Below are 17,352 nucleotides of genomic sequence, written 5' to 3'. Positions count from 1 at the left end.
ATTGTAGAGATGAGGTCTCACCAACTTGCCCAGGCGGGTCTTGAACCCGCGGGCTCAGGCACTCCACTCACCTCAGCTTCCCAAGGCGCAGGATTATAGACTGAGCCACCGAGCCCGGTAATATAAAACCATTAATGAAATAGTGTATATATTTTTTTATTTTAAATACCTCTATTCAGACTAGTCATACTTGAAGTACTCAATAGCCATGTTTGGTTAGTATCTATGATATTGTCCAGGTAATGTCTGTACTATCCTATTTGTTGAGAAAGTAATGACAAAGAGGAGAAGGCTAGATAGGGACATGTGAGAATCCTCTAGTCCTTTGCAGTCTAGTACAGCCACAGATCCCTCCCCATTGCAGCTTACTGCCTTTTTAAAATGAAATATTTTATGTAATTCAAAGGAATATTTAATAAACTGAAAAATAATATAATAAAATACTCATGTTCCCCACTCTCCTCGAGGAATTGAATAGTCTGTGAACCTCCCAATTCTGTCCTTAAATTGATTTTTTTCTTCCTTTTTTTTTTCCATCCTATAGGTTTTGGAAAGACTAGTTTGAGCCGTAGAGGAAGAGTAATGCCCGGGAAGAGACATCCTTATGGAGTTATTACTGGCCTTGCAGCCAGAAAAGCAACTGGAATTCGAAAAGGAATTAGTCCTATGGATCGTCCACCTTTAAGTGACAAGGTAGGATGTTGGCTTAATCCTGGATTAAATACCCTTTTCCTTTATTTGTACTGACATTTTTGTGAATGAGTTTGATTTATTTTTTATGTAATGCTTGGGGTCTGATATAAAAAGTTTAATATCTAAATTAAAATCATTTCCATTTGTGAAGAATACCTAAATTTCCACGATCTCAATTTTTTAACAGAGTTCTGGCCTTCCCTTGTGTGTATGTATGTGTACACACTTTTTAAATAGCTTTATTGTATAATTTTTATACCATAAAATCCTCGTTTTAAGTATACAATGTGGTGAATATTGCAGAGTTGTATAATCTCCACAACAGTCTAGTTTTAAAACATTCTGTCACCCAAAAAGGAAATCTTATGCCCATTCACAGTCAAACCCTGTCGTCTGCCCTAGGCAACCACTAATCTACTTTTTGTAGATTTTCTATATAAGTGGGATCATATAATAATGTGTAGTGTGGCAACTGGGCACAGTGATTCATGTCTGTAATCCCAGCACTTTGGAAGGCCAAGGCAGGTGAATCATTTGAGCCTAGGTGTTCAAAACCAGCCTGGGCAACATAGGAAGACCCTGTATCTACAAAAAAAAAATTTAAAAATTAGCCATGCATGGTGGTATGCACCTGTGGTCCCAGCTACTGGAAAGACTGAGGTGGAAGGATTGCCTGAGCCCAGGAGGCTAAGACTAGGATGAGCCGTGATCATGCCTCTGCATTTCAGCCTAGGTGACAGTGTGAGACCCTGATTTTAAAAAAGTGTAGTGTGGCATTTAGCCATAATTTTTTTGAGGTTCACTCATGATGTAGCTTGTGTTAGTACTTCATTCCTTTTTATTGCTGAGTAATATTTTATTATATACATATACTACATTTTGTTTATCCTTTCACCAGTTGGTAGACATTTTGGCTATTGGCATTTTTGGAATATTTTGAGAAATGTTGCTGTGAGCATTCACCTGCAGGTCTGTATGGACATAAGTGATATTTGTAACTGGAGTTACACTTATTTACCGCCATAAGTTAACGACTTTTCAACTCTTAATTGAGGCTCTATTTACATGTTAATGTGTAGATTTTGAATTGGCTAAAGCATTTTTTGAAATAGTTTCACAAATGTTTTTTCTTCCATTTATGTATAGTAGATCTGAGCTATCAAGGAATTTAATAGTCTCTTCTATTTTTTAATTCCTTTGGTTTCACTGATTTATGAAAGTAATACATACTGATAAAAAATTTCAGAATGTTCTTTATTAAACTTGCATGTTCTGGTTAGAAGTACAGCTGCCTTAGATCCCTTAACTATTCAGTTCTGCCACCACCAGTACCTGCCCTACCCTCCAAAATTTTTTCTTTTTTTTTTTTTGAGTTGGAGTCTCACTCTGTCGTCCAGACTGGAGTGCAGTGGCCGCTCCCGGCCACCGCAGCCTCGACCTGCTGGGCTCCGGTGATCCTTCCGCCTCAGCCTTCCAAGTAGCCGGAACTACAGGCATGCGCTACCACGCCCGGCTGATTTTTTGATTTATTGTAGAGATGAGGTCTCGCTGCCCAGGCGAGTCTCGAACCCGTGGGCTCAGGCAATCCACTCACCTCAGCCTCCCAAAGGCGCGGGATTACAGGCTGAGCCACCGAGCCCGGCTCAAAATTTTTTTATAGAAGTTACTTTTTATTCAGGGATTAGAAAACATTAATGAAATGTAGATGCTGGAAGGGAGATGAGTTTAACTGGTAATAGCTTGCTCCTGAAAAGTTTGTAAATTACCACATTTGATAGTGAGTTTTGAGTTGTTTGAAAATAGTTAAAATTGTGAATGTTAAATTATGAATGCTAAGAATGTACCAAATAGTAAGATCTCATGTATTCAAACTCTGTAAATGTGATGATTTCTGGCAAAGGTATGGTTTGAAATTTACTGTTTCTTAAAAACCCTTTATTCAACTTGAATACAGATTAATAATCTGAGTAAGATTATAATATAGTACTTGTGAAGCAGACTGTTTTCCAGCAATATAACTTGAATACAGATTAATAATCTGAGTAAGATTATAATATAGTACTTGTGAAGCAGACTGTTTTCCAGCAATATAGTTTCTACTTATATATAAATATATATAAGTATATAATATTGTCATCCTTTTCTATTCATTAAAGCAAGTTACCTAAATAGCTTAATTGACCTTTAGTTGCTGTTTGTACTTAGAAAAACTTCACTTAAAGAATGTTCTGAGTAATAGGCGTTCTATTACTTTATCTCTTTCTTTCCATATGATTTAGTGAGATCTTATTTCAATAAAAATGTACCAGATTTTCTCATCTATGAAGTGAATGACTAATGGAATGGGAAAAGATAGCATACTCATTTAGACTACTAGAGTTTACTGGGGGAACAGATGGCTGTGCTAACTGAGCAGTTGTTGTCTCTAATAATAAATATTTCTTTTGATTTGGGAGAGTCACTTTAAAAATATCTGTCAAATAAAAGTTGTGTTTAAGTTCCTGAGGAATTCATCTACTGAAATATATTACTTTGTCAATGCCAATTTTGTAACTTTTCCCTTTTACATTCAGAATTTCCCCAAATTAGGGGTATGCTATGTTCTGTAGAACTTTTAACTTTACTCTGATAATACTAATCCTTAAGTACTTTTGTAAACTTAAATTTGTGGTTGCTGCATATGTATATATAGCAGTTGTTTTCTATTAATGAGTAGTTTTTAGATTATTTGTCTGATTTTGACAGGTAAACACATTGTATCCATAGTATGGAATACTATTCAGCAATAAAAAAATAGTAAAATACTAATTTACATGTTAGCATGGGTACATCTCAATACATGCTAAACAAAAGAAGTCAAACACAAGAAAACTGTGTATTTCATTTCTTTGAAATTGTAGAAAAGGTAAAACTATATTGACGGATCAGTCATTGCTTGGGTGAGAGTCAGAAGAGTGGAGGAAATTGACTACAGAGAACACAAGGAAACATTTTAGAGAAGAGGCACTATTGTATATCTTGATTATGATATGTTTTGTTTGTTTTGTTTTGTTTTGTTTTGTTTGAGTTGGAGTCTCACTCTGTTGCCCAGACTGGAGTGCAGTGGCACGCTCCCGGCCTCCGCAGCCTCGACCTGCTGGGCTCTGGCGAACCTTCTGCCTCAGCCTTCCAAGTAGCTGGAACTACAGGCATGAGCTACCACGCCCGGCTAATTTTTTGATTTATTGTAGATATGAGGTCTCGCCAGGTTGCCTAGGCGGGTCTCGAACCCGTAGGCTTAGACAATCCACTCACCTCAGCCTCTCAAAGCGCAGGATTACAAGCCGAGCCACCAAACCCGGCTGATTATGATGTGTTTACACAATTGTTTGTAGTTACCCTAATTTATCAAACTGTGCATTGAAAATTTTGTTGTATGTAAATAATACCTTAATGAAAATTCACATAAAAACTAAAAATAAATAATTACCCTTGAGGAATACTTTTTATACCAAAATTATAGTGATTAAAAATTATAGTGAAACACAAACTTATTCCTTTATTTTTTTGGGGTGGTCAAAGTCTCACTCTGTCACCCAGGCTGGAGTGCAGTGGCACACTCATAGTCAATGCAGCCTTACATTTTAATCAGTTGTTATAGTAGTCCATGCATTGATCATTGAACAAACTACATCACTGTGTGCTAAGTAAGGATTCCGCAGTGAACTAAATGGAACATCCCTCGCTTTGACCAGGCACAGTGACTCACACTTGTGATCCCAGCACTTTGCAAGGCCAAGGTGAGAGGATTGCCTGAGCCCATAGGTTCAAGACCAGCCCGGGCAACTTTATGAGACCTCATCTCTACAATCAAAAAATTAGCTGGGTGTGGTGGCACGTGCATGTAGATCCAGCTAGTTGGAAGGCTGAGGCAGAAGGATCACCTGAGACCATCTGGTTGAGGCTGCGGTGGCCATGAGCATGCCACTGCACTCCAGCCTGGACGACAGAGTGAGACTTCAAGTAAAAAAAAAAATTTTTTTTTTTAAATTAGCCTGATGTGGTGGTGTGCCCCTGTTATCCCAGCTACTGGGGAAGCTGAGGAGAGAAGATTGCTTGAGCCCAGGAGTTCGAGGCTGCAGTGAGATATGATTGCACCATTGTACTCTACCCTGGGTTACAGAGCAAGACTGACTTTAAAAAAAAAAAATCCCTTTCTTCATGGAGAATACAAGTCTAGTGGAGAAGGTTGAAAAAAACATAAAATTATCACACATAACTATATGATTATAACATGGCAGTAACTTTGAAGGAGTAAACAATATTTTACATGACAACAGCATTATAGAAGGAACTGTCACATTTAACTGTAAAATGGTCCTTGGTGTTATTTAAAAACACAATGGAAAGCAAAGAATGGTCCATTTGTCTGACTTCTTAGCTTTTCTCCTGTGCGCTTGATACTCTTTATCCCTGTTTTTGTATTTTTCCCCAAATTTTCATAAAATGAAGACTACGGTGTTTGGGGTTTTTTTGCTTTGTTTTTTGTTTGAGTTGGAGTCTCACTCTGTCGCCCAGGCTGGAGGGCAGTGGCATGCTCATGGCCACCGCAGCCTCAACCTGCTGGATTCATGTGATCCTTCCACCTCAGCCTTCCAAGTAGTTGGAATTACAGGCACATGCCACCATGCCCAGCTAATTTTTTTATTTATTGTAGAAATAAGGTCTCACCAAGTTGCCCAGGGCTGGTCTCAAACCGTGAACTCAGGCAATCCTCTCACCTCAGTCTCCCAAAGTACTGGGATTATAGGTGTGAGTCACCTTATCTGGCCAAGACTGTGGTTTTTATATTATTTAGTCAGTGGGTGTTTATGAAACACCTATCATTATACTTAGCATAAGAGAGGAAACCAGATAAAGTATCAGATGTGGTCCATCTTATCAGGGACTTTAGTAAAGTCTTCATGGGAAATATGGTAAACTAAATTAGGCTTTAATGATGGATTTAATTTATATATTTGGAAGAAGAAAAAGTGGACATTTCATAGGCTTGCATTTTATATGATATTGAATTTCCTTTTTTTCTTCTAACCATTTCTACTCTAGCTTCTTTGCTGTTACAACCTCCCCTTTTTTCTTTTTCATGAATTTGTTTTGGAACTTGGTTTTTTTATTTCTTAGTGTAAAAAAAAATGTTTATATAAATTATTCCCTAATTTACATCTCTGGCTCTCTGATATTTCTCTTGAGCTCCAGAGCCATGTTTCCTCATCACCTGTGGATCCCCCAGAATACCTCAAGTATTTTAAGTGTAATGTGGTTTTTATCTATTTGATCACTTAGATTGGAAAATTTCCAGTTGTTTTAAGTTTCTCCATCTCCCTCATTCACATATTCAAGCAGTTGTCAATCCTTGTTCATTCTGCATCATAAATGTTTATTGTAGTAGGGCATATAGGAAAAAGCAGTCTGATTAACATAGTTTCTTGCTTTCTGAAAGAATATAGAACGATATTTTCCAGTGTTAAAAAGGAAAGCAAACCTTCTGAGACAAAATGAAGTGCAAAGGAAACCAGCTGCAGTTCTCAAGAGACCTAACCAGTTAAACAGAAAGTAAGTACTCAAATACAAGACAGTAACTTATTATCTTGCTTAAACATTTCTTGTACTAGGTTCTCAGAAGAATAGATTTGCAGTGATTCTTCTAGTTATCTAGTCATTTTTTCAAGACAGATATTTCAGATTCTATCTGAATATCCAACATAGATACATTCAGTAATGTCTTCCTTATTTCTTAGATGCAGTGTTATTGATTAATTTTAGTAATTAAACTTTTTAAAAAGTATTACTCTGCTTCTTTACCTCTCTTGCAAAAGCTGATAACCTCAGTCAGAATTACTCACAATTGGAAATTCTGAAAAGCAGAATTTGTTACTCATTCTAGATGGCTCTTACTAGAACACTGAATCACAGCGTATGCTATTTGTGAAAGAAACAAACTAGAAAGAAAGAATTCTTCATTAATTCTTCTTAAGCTGAAATCATTTTTATACTAAATTGAAAGGAAAAACAAAAACCTAAAAATTATGCTACATGCACCTCAAGTTTTCAGCGTATGAATTTAACTATTTTTGCTTTTTTAAAGATGTTTGAAAGTAGTTAAATGGCTCCGATTATTCATGGCATGTGTGTTTTTGTTGCAGAAATAACATTCCAGCTAATTTTACCAGGAGTGGAAATAAACTAAGCCATCAGAAAGACACTCGTCAAGCAACTTTTCTTTTCAGAAGAGGCCTGAAGGTATTAAAAAAAACCCCAAAAAACTTTTGTGGTGTTTTAGTTTTACCCACAGAGGATCCTGCGCAGCCACCTACAGTAATCTTCAATCATAGGCAGGATTGGGGTGTGAATAACATGACATTAGATTAGTTCTTTCTGTTATATTTTTTCTATTTCCTGTCTTGTTGCCCTTAAAAGCACCATCTTATAGGAATTTAACATGTTATTTAGGAATAAACCTGTATCTGCCACTTGTTCTAATACAGGAATCCCCACAGAGAAATGTTGCCAGAATAGCCCAGGACTCTTTCCTGCATTCATGCACACACCATGCTGGGTTATAAAATTACAGAATAGGATAGCTCTTTGAATTCAAATCCTCTGCTTTCTGTGGGATCTACTACTTTTTTTTTTCTTTCAGGTTCAGGCCCAGTTGAACACAGAACAACTGCTAGACGATGTAGTAGCAAAGAGAACTCGTCAGTAAGTTTCAATTTGTTTTTCAAGATGTAATTTTAAAACTCCCAGAATACTAACTACCCAAATTACCCTGTGCCTTAGTCCAAAAGAAATTAAATAAGACCCAAAATAAAGTTGAGCCTGAAAGCCGGGCATGGTGGTGCACACCTGTAGTCCCAGGTGCTCAGAAGACTGAGACAGGAGGTTGCTTGAGCCCCAAAGTTTGAGGCTGTGGTGTGCTGTGATCTTGCCTGTGAATAGCCACTTCACTCGAGCCTGAGCAATATAGCAAGATCTCATCTCTAAAAAAAATTTTTTTAATTGAGCCTGAAGTAAATAAATCCTATTCTGATCCCCCCCAAAACCATTAATTTTCACGTTAATGTTGTAACAGTTTTAGCACCAAGGACATTACTCTGTTATTTTTATTTTTTAATTTTCTAAATTTTAATGACACTTTAAAATTTCATTTTATTTTTGACTATATTTTGCTTTTATACAAATGAACTATCTAGGGAATGAATAGAAGAAATTCAGTAGCACTTTTGGAAAATGTATAAAACTTAACAATATTTTTCTCTTTCACATAATCTATTTTTCCTAACTCCTATAAAAACACTCATAATAATCTCTTTTTGTCTGTTAACAATTGGACTTCCCAAGTGTGATTGTGACATTCTAATCCCATCAGTGTGATCAGGCTTTGAGATTAAACTACTTTTTAGAAAACAACACTCATAGTTGGCCCTCCATATCCAGGTGGGATTGGTCTGAGGACCACTGAAGATATTAAAATCTTCAGATGCTCATGCCTCTTACAGGCAGCCCTCTTTAACCATGGATCATTTTCAATCTGTGGTTGGTTGAATCCACAGATACAGAACCCGGAGATATAGAGGGCCAACTATAAAACATGTCATGGTCCAGATATGATGCTACTAACAGAAGGGCATGATTTTGAGCGATTAGCTTATAAGAAAAAAAAACTATTTGAAACTGATGCTGGCAGTAGTATACTTTAGCACATGCTGGCAGTAGTATACTTTAGCACATGGGTGATGACATTAGAAACCATAGGAAGAAAATAATAGTCATGGCCTATCTGCTTCTGCATTGGACAATATTTACATAATTGTGACAACATAAATATTGTTTGTTTTGAACTTTGAGTATCAATCTGTAGATAAAGCCCAAAATAACAGAAAATATAACATGAACGTCAGATTTTGACTAAAGTAAATATAAAGTAAAGCTGACAAAAAGTGGAAGGTACAAAGTGGGAGAAGAGGTAGAAAGAATAGAGGTGCTGCTATCCTCTCATACAAAATTAGGAGGGTGTCAAGAGATGCTACTGAAAGAAATGGAGATTTAAGTATTTAAAATTGCAGTGGAAGTAAAATAGTGACCTAGACATCAAAATGTTTAGAGGTAGATAGAGAAGCTGGAGGATAATGTGATGAACCAAATCTTTATTCATTCATCACAGCAAGATTTTACTACATAAGCATCTTATTTAGTGAACTGAAACTAACTAGAAAGCAGTAAGAATAGATAAGGTTAAAAGTGCTACCTCTGGGGAGCAGGAATGGGAAGGAGGTGAATAGTGAGGTGAGGTAATGTTTTTTATTAGAAGCTGTTCTGTATTTTTAAATTTTTTAAATTGTACATATATTTATTACTCAAGTGCCCAGTTTCTGTACCTAAGATGCTGATTCTTTATATGATGGTGGGGTTCAGGTATCTATTTCTTAAAAGTTAAGAGAAAGTAATAGCTACTTTATATTTTTTTCTATACATAGATGTGAATAAATATATATTTCAAAAATGTGTATTCTTATGTCAGCTGTATGTAAGATTAGTAAGCTTGCATTTTAATGAAATGTTTGGGTTTTTTTGAAATTAGATGGCGGACTTCCACCACAAATGGAGGAATTTTGACTGTATCTATTGACAATCCTGGAGCAGTGCAATGCCCAGTGTAAGTTGTCTTTTTTTGCAAAAATTATAACCTCTATGAGATAATAGAAAAGCATTAGACTTCAGCTCAGAGTATGATGTCCAAGTTAGTATAAACTGAGATGCAAGGATAAAGGTAATACTTGTGATACAATATGGAAACAGTACAGTGTAAAGTTAAAAGTAAAAGCTCCCTTGAATTCCTAGTTCTATAGCCCAAATAAATATTTTTACCAAATTCTTTTATATTTATATGTTTAAAATTCTGTACAATATGTATATTTTTATGGATATATAATAATACATCAGATGATACTATGCATACTACTGCTCCCCCCACACCTCCATAATATTTTAGGTATCTTTACCTTTCAGACCATACAGACCTACTCTTTAAATTTATTGTATTATAAATTTTGTAGATTTACAAAGCTTATGATCTATCTAGCCATCTTAATTATTGAAATGAAAAGAATGTTGAGTGGGTCTCTAAGATGTCAGAGGTTGCTTTATTTTAGTAGAAGATCAAGACTTGGAAATCAAATTTGTTGAAAAGTTGGTAGCTCCACTTAAGGAGATATTTTGTGTTGCTGGGCGTGGTGGCTCATACCTATAATCCCAGCACTTTGGGAGGCCAAGGTGAGAGGATTGCCTGCCCTTAGGGGTTCAGTACCAGCCTGGGCAATTTGGCAAGACTTCCTCTCTACAATAAATCAGAAAATTAGCTGGGCATGGTGGCATGTGCCTGTATTTCCAGCTAGTTGGAAGACTGAGTCGGAAGGATTGCCTGAGCCCAGCAGGTCGAGGCTGCAGTGGCTGTGAGCGTGTTACTGCCCTCCAGCCTGGGTGACAAAGTGAGACTCCAACTCAAAAAAAAAAAAAGATATTCTGTTAATGATTATATATTTTAGTCTAGAGTAGTCGGTCAAGAGCCAGGCACTTATTTTTTTTGAGAACACAAATAGCTGTAATATATTTGAACATGTGTGCAATCCAAGATGCCAAAAGTAACAAATGCTATATTTTTCTTCTTTTGATTGTTAAGCTGGTATTTGATATTTTAATATTTTTCTAATAGAACTCAGAAACCACGATTAACTCGTACTGCTGTACCTTCATTCTTAACAAAACGGGAGCAGTCTGATGTAAAGAAAGTTCCTAAAGGTGTCCCCCTACAATTTGACATAAACAGTGTTGGAAAGCAGGTAAAAAAAAAAAAAGTTTTTTATATTTCACTGGGTCATTCACTGAAAATATTTTGGTTAAGAAAACAGTTGTTATGTAGTGAACTAAACAGAATATCTTAACCACAAATGTAGGCAACCACTTTTGTCTTTCTCGATTTGCCTGTTTTAATATTTCATTTAAATTGGCTCGTACAATATGTGATCTTTGTAACTAAATTCTTTCAACTAACATTATTCAAGGTTCATCCATATTGTACTTCGTTTCTCTTTATTACTGAATAATGTTCATTGTATGTATATACCACATCTTATTTATTCATTCATCAGTTAATGGAATTTGAGTTTTTTCCACTCTTTAGCTATTATGAATAATGCTGCTCTGAATATTTGGGTACAAGTTTTTGCATGAGCATATGTTTTCGTTTTTTTCTGATAAATAACTAGAAGTGGAATTGCTAGGTTGTATGGTAACTCTGTATTTAACTTTTTGAGGAACTGCCAGAGTACATTCCCACCAGCATCTATGAGCATCTATGAGTACATTCCCACCAGCATCTAATTTCTCCCAGCTTCGCCAATACTTGACTGTTATCTGCTGTTTGACTATAGCTATCCAAGTGGGTGTGAAGTGGTATCTTACTGTGGTTTTGACAGTTATATTAACCTTGTATCCTCTGACTTTGCTAAATTCACTAACTTTTGTAGTGAATTTGTAGATTTCTTAGGATTTTCTATGTAAGCAATTATGTCATTCTCCAAATTCCTTTCCAGTCTTTAAACCTTTTCTTTTTCTTCATTTATTATAATGGCTAGGACCTCCAGTACAATGTTGAATAGAAGTGGTGAGATGTATGCTTGTATGCATGCCTTACATTAAATGCTTCACCATTTAGTATGATGTTAGCTGTAGGTTTTTTGTAGATTCCCTTTGTCAGATTGAGGAAGCTCTTTTCTATTCCTGATTTGCTGAGAATTTTTAATATGAATGGGTATTAGATTTTGTCAGATACTTTTTTGGTATCCATTGAGACAAGAATCTAGAATTGAAGATAAGAAGTATGGACAGAAATTTCACCAAATTTATTTTGCTTATTTTAATTTTGTTACTTACTCCCCCTTCCCCCAGAAATGGTGAAGCATATGATTTGGAAGTGCTATTAGTTGTTAGTCAAAAACCAGATTTCCATTTGAATTTCTGTGTTAGACTCAACAGAAATTAAAGAAAATTTTGTTCAAAATATTTAGAGGTCTAAACAATTCTCTTTTATCAGGGGTATCACTAGAGTTGGTGGCAGTGTACTTGTAGGCATTACACTATATAGTATAATGTAGGGTTTATAGGCAGTCATGTACATAAATATTTAGGAAATGTTACCTGTTTTTATTAATTACTATTAATTGTAAGATCACATTATTGTTCGGCAACACATACAGCTTTCAGTAAAGTTGTTAATTGCTTTTTTTTCTTTTTTCTAGACAGGGATGACTTTGAATGAGCGGTTTGGAATCCTGAAGGAACAAAGAACCACTCTCACATTCAACAAAGGGGGAAGCCGCTTTGTAACTGTGGGATAGATCCCATGTCAAAGGGACTTTTGAGTGATGACTCTGTTTGAAAAAGTTGAATTGTTCATTACAGAAATTCAAGAAACTTTACTTCAAAAAATTCACAAGACTAAATAACTCTTATTTTTATTTTTGATGTTTTTTTAAAAACATGTATAAAATAATACCCTGAAAGAATAACAGGGAATATGCCTATCTGTTCTTAAAAATGTTTTGGTTGACCCAGGCAGAACAATTCTCTATTTGACTTCTTTGGTTCCTCATGCAGCAGAAGGAAGACAGAGAGATTGAAATTGATTATTTTTATGATAGTGGTATTTAGGATCTCATCGCCTTTGCCCATTTTTTAGACTTTTCCATGGTAAATCTTGGTCTTCAGAAATATGAGTAGGTCCCTTTGTTGCTGTCCTTTAATAGAGTTGTAGTAGGTGCAGTTGCCTTTACTTCATTAGACATATTTTAAACACTTAATAGAATTACAGTTTCTGGATTTAAGATTTATGGAAATATCTGGAACATGGTTCATTTTTCAGGCAGTGTTAGATTAATCCCCCAGAATTGTAAATCTTTTGTACCAAACTTTTAGCAAGAAATGTGATTTTAGACATTAGTCTCAGTTTAAAATGTTGGCATTTAAAGGTTGTAAATGCATATTTACAAAGTTATCTGATAGGGCCTTGGAAGAGAAGGTCTAATTTAAAAATCTAATAGTTAATGTTCAGAGGAAGTAGCATGTTGAAGGGCAGGTAACTGAGATGAAAAACTTCAAAACTCAGGTCATAGGTATGCTGTGTGGATTTAGTGTAGTCTTCAGTCTAATGTCCACAAAGAATTCTTCAAATGATATTTAGAAGAGTTATAATTATTCAAATGGATCGAGTCCCTTGGATATTTTGATAGTAAAATTAATAGCTACAAAGTCCTAAACTTTCTTATTTGAAAAGTTAAAATTTATGAGCTTTTTGCAACTTACTAAATTGAATACTTTATAGCTCCGAAAACAAAAATATACTTGTATATGTCACAAAGAAGAAAATGCAAAAGTATAATAGAGTTACATTATAACCTTGTTGTGTACTTTTCACTCTGATTTCGTGTATGTCATTAAGTTCAGACATATATGCAGAGAAAAGGGTTTTTCCCTTGCTCTGTGAAGGTGGGAGTACTCGAGTAAGTCTGTTGTGCCAAGATATGCTGAGTCCTCAGATAGATGTATACTCTAAATTATGGCATAATGCCAAAATGCAGCAAAATATTCCAGCTACAAGTTACAAGTTTGGTTATTTTGAAGCTTGACATTTTAGTTTACTATAATGTTAAAATTTTTAAGTAGGCCTTAGTTTCTTTGGAGTATATTATTAGTGTTGACATTTCCTGTGAAACAAAACATTATCACTCCTGCCAGCCTTGCATTGTATACTAGACTTCATTGTTGTTGCTCATGCTTCTTGGGTTACTTATTGGTTTATATTAGCCATGGAACGCTATCAATAACTGTTTCATGCTTATACCAAAGAATTAAATCTGGTCCTTAATATTTTACCAGTTCTTCCACTGTTAAGGGATTATTGGAAGTCAGTCACAGAATTTGAAAATAAACTTTAGTCTCTTCTTAGCTGTGATGCTTTTCATATGGACCAAGGACTCATTGCAAGACATTTTTGCAAGTATAAATGCTATATTTGGTCCAGGAACAATACATTTTTGACTGGTTTAGAATTTCTGGTAGCTTATTATAAAGCAAAGGAAAAGCAACTGAGCACGAGTTTGCTGTCTTTAGAACAATTTGTGAAAATATGGTATAAAGGTGTTTTCATTTCATGTTTTAAATATTGTACAGAGCTCTCATTAATGCCATTTTTTTAAAAACTTAAAAATTGCCCCAAATATTGACATCAAGTGCATCAAAATATCAAAGTGTCTTTGGTATATTGCATTTTTGCTCTTCATGCATCTGTAATTTTCTTTTTAAGTATAGAATTTTGGCTTTGGTATAACTAAATTAAAATTCTTGAGTGCTCACATGTTGTATATAAACATAACAATATGCTTTGTTGGAGGAAAATTTCCTTTCTTCAGATGTAGTTTTAGTAACATCCTTGTTCAGTTCTTAAAGTTTTTGTTTTGTTTTTTTTTAAACAGGATGCAACTTAAAATTTTCTTTGCATCAAGGTATATGAGAAACATTGATGCAGTGCATCACAAAATGAAAGTTTGTATTTAATGAGGAGGTGCTTTACACTGTACTTTTTGGTGTTTTTTGGACAAGTTACATTTAGATCTATTCTGAAGCTGTTCATTTTTAACAAATAAAATGTTACAGGTTTCACATGATTTATTCTTAGCTATAAAGATTGAGTTGTGGTTTTAAGATTGTACCATGTTATAAAGAGCTTTGTAGTGGTTATTTATATTTGTAATTTTTAGGGTTTGAAAAGTTATCTACTAGTTAGATTGATAAATGAATCTGAATTCTCCTATTAGCATCCTTCTAACTGCCTTTTGGTGATTTCATCCATAGCTCCAAAAGGAGGTAGCCAGGAAGAATTTGAAAAGGAATCAAATCTACTTACAATGTGGAATATTAGATTAGATGAGTCTTTAGAGATCGTGCAGTTTAATCCCTCTTTTTACATCTTAGTAAAGTGAGTCCCAACATTTTCAAGACTTGTGTGTGACAGAGCCATTTTTGGGGCTCAGATCTTCTAATTCTTAATTGGTAATAAACTGCTTCTGTGAATTGAACACCCACAGAAAGTAGTGGAATGGTGTGTGATTTGTCAGAGAATTGTGGTTTATCTAAGAATTTGTTATAGTGGTGCTTTAGCATTTACAACATGGTAAGTAAATCTACTCTGCCAGTGATGATTATGATACTTAATTACTTTGGTATTCAAGTTAGACAGACCTATTAGAAAAGGCCAGTGTTCTTAGTCAGACATTAAAGTTATCCCTTGGTATATACAGGGGATTGGTTCTAGGACCCCCTGGTATCCCACGTCTGCTCATGCTCTAGTCCTGCACCTGCCTGCACAAAAAGTCAGTCCTCTGTGTACACAGGCTTACTACCCTGAAATCTAAGTTGGTTGGGAGGAAAAAAGTGTATAAATAGACGTGAGCAGTTCAGTCAAACCCATGTTGTTCAAGGGTCGACTATATAAGCCAGTCATAAAATACTTTATTGGCTTCATTGCCCAGTTGCCTTGTTTTTGTTGTACCTAGAATAGGTACATATATCATCATAATTTCCTATTAGTAGCTTTATAATTCACACAACAGATACGAGGTCTGACAGTTAGGTTCATGGACCATCCTAGCAAAAGTGCTGCATACCTCCTTGCTAAATATCACTATGATCACCTTTGAAGTATTCCCCTTGGGAAGCTGTGAACCCACGCCGGTGCCTAGCCCACCAGTCAAAGCAATTTTGGAACTCTTTTTGTGGAATGTCCATCAGAGCTGTCATCGTTATTTGTTGAGGTCTGACAAGTTGTGAACTTGCCACCATGCGCTTATGTTGACAGCACAAATAACTGCATTGGAACACCCTCCTTACTTACCTGATCTGACCCCCAATGACTTTTTTCTTTACCTGAAGATAAATTAAATAATTGAAAGGAAGACATTTGAAGACATTTAGGACATCAAGGGTAATGCGATGATGGCTCTGATGGCCATTCTAAAAAAAGAGTTCCAAAATTGCTTTGACGGGTGGGCTAGGTGTTGGTGTTTCGAAGGTGACCATAGCGCTATTCAGCAATGAGGTATGTAGTACTTTTTCTAGAGTGAATTCATGAACTTAGTTGTTGAACCTCAAAATTCTAGGGTTTTTTTGTTCTGATTTATTTTTACTGAGGAGATAAGAGGAAAAATAGCTCACTTGGCACTATACAGAATGAATACCATACATTGCAAATTCAGTCAATATTAAAGTAGAAAATGATTTCATTTCTAATCAGTGGTCCCTTGCAACTTTTATCAGAGTATATGATTATTTGGGGGTTTTTTGTTTTTTTGTTTTTGGACACTATGCAAAATTAGACATGTGATTTAAGTTTCCCTTTAAAGAGAGGTTTTTTTGGGGGGAGGGGTAAATAATTGATCAAATTGTTAGTCCTTTTTAAAAAATGATACTTTAATAAACCCTGAGCATTTACAACAAGCATTTTGGACTATCATGGACTATTAATAGAGATTTAAAGATTTACTTGGAAATTACAGAGTTCTGATGTCTCTCCCCCCACCATTACAGTTTCTCTTCTACTTGAAATCTATAACAAAAAGCTTGATAACACAAGCAAACATGATGCTGTTCTGAGACTGAAATTTCTTGTCCTGAGTGTATTCAGATAAGGTACACCGATGTTTAAAGATGAATAGGAAGCGATTTTTTTGTGTCTTTAATTTCTGCTTCCATTTCAATTTTCCTTTAGTGAGAAGAAAATCACATTGTCTGAATTTTCTTGTCTTGTATAAAGTTTTAAAAGGTCAATTATTCTGCTTCTTATTAAAGGAGAAAGGGAAGGACCAAACATTTACTGAATATATTCCACACATCAGTTTCTGTGCTTTTACATTGGAAGAGAATGGAATTTTTCTAGATTTTAATCATTCTGCTTTGAGTTTATAAAAGTGTGTAGTCTTAAGATGAGTGATGCTAATATATGTGTGCTGAGTAGAAAGGGAGTAGGGGGCAGGGGACTTCGTTTCTGCATGTTAGAGTGAAATGAAGAGCTGGAGATTTGAGTAAAACTTTTGCCCCTAGTATTGAATGAGTTACTTTCAGCCTGTAAAATAAACAGGAAGAGGCAGGGAAGTTCACTGTATCAGTTCCTAACACTGAATAGCTCCCACTGCCTGTTTTTTCAACTTCTGCTCCCAGAACATGGACCTGTGGTAGAGTAAGTTACAGACCCCTATAGTCTTTTTACTCTCAGCCATTTTGCAACTATTTCATTATTTCTTTTATTCATCACTAGAATCTTTGGTGAGCTCTCCACAAAGTGGCTCATGCCTGTAATACCAGCACTTTGTAAGGTCAAGGTGGGGGGATTGCTTGAGGCCAGGAGTTTGAGACCAGTCTGGGAGGCACAGGAAGAAGGAAACTATCTCTATTGTTTAAAAAAAATTTAAAACCATGATTCTTTTTTCTCTCCTTCTACCCTTCTCTTCTGTTAGTACGTAACTTGTCTTCCATCTCTACTGCTTTCCACTTATCCTTACTATTTTTTTT

General features: G+C 35.4%; 1 protein-coding gene across 4 annotated transcripts in view; it reads left to right on the top strand.

The window, feature by feature from the left end:
* Positions 1-14,872, top strand: part of FYTTD1 (forty-two-three domain containing 1) — a 30,640-nt gene extending 15,768 nt beyond the window's left edge. For 2 of the 4 annotated variants that reach the window (XM_008063694.1, XM_021715320.1), the window contains exons 3-9: positions 545-693; positions 6,173-6,285; positions 6,876-6,972; positions 7,373-7,434; positions 9,314-9,388; positions 10,445-10,571; positions 12,030-14,872. In XM_008063694.1, the coding sequence (XP_008061885.1) occupies positions 545-693; positions 6,173-6,285; positions 6,876-6,972; positions 7,373-7,434; positions 9,314-9,388; positions 10,445-10,571; positions 12,030-12,128 (722 nt within the window). In that variant the 3' untranslated portion in view covers positions 12,129-14,872. Of the gene's footprint in view, positions 1-544; positions 694-6,172; positions 6,286-6,875; positions 6,973-7,372; positions 7,435-9,313; positions 9,389-10,444; positions 10,587-12,029 lie in introns of all 4 variants that reach the window. The other 2 variants (XM_021715319.1, XM_021715318.1) reach the window with 2 other exon arrangements.
* The last annotated feature ends 2,480 nt before the right edge of the window (positions 14,873-17,352 follow it).

Source organism: Carlito syrichta, unplaced genomic scaffold, assembly GCF_000164805.1.
Source record: "Carlito syrichta isolate Samal-C Ts95f unplaced genomic scaffold, Tarsius_syrichta-2.0.1 Scaffold306997, whole genome shotgun sequence".
Taxonomy (NCBI): Eukaryota; Metazoa; Chordata; class Mammalia; order Primates; family Tarsiidae; genus Carlito; species Carlito syrichta.
This window is presented reverse-complemented; position numbering and strand designations above follow the sequence as displayed.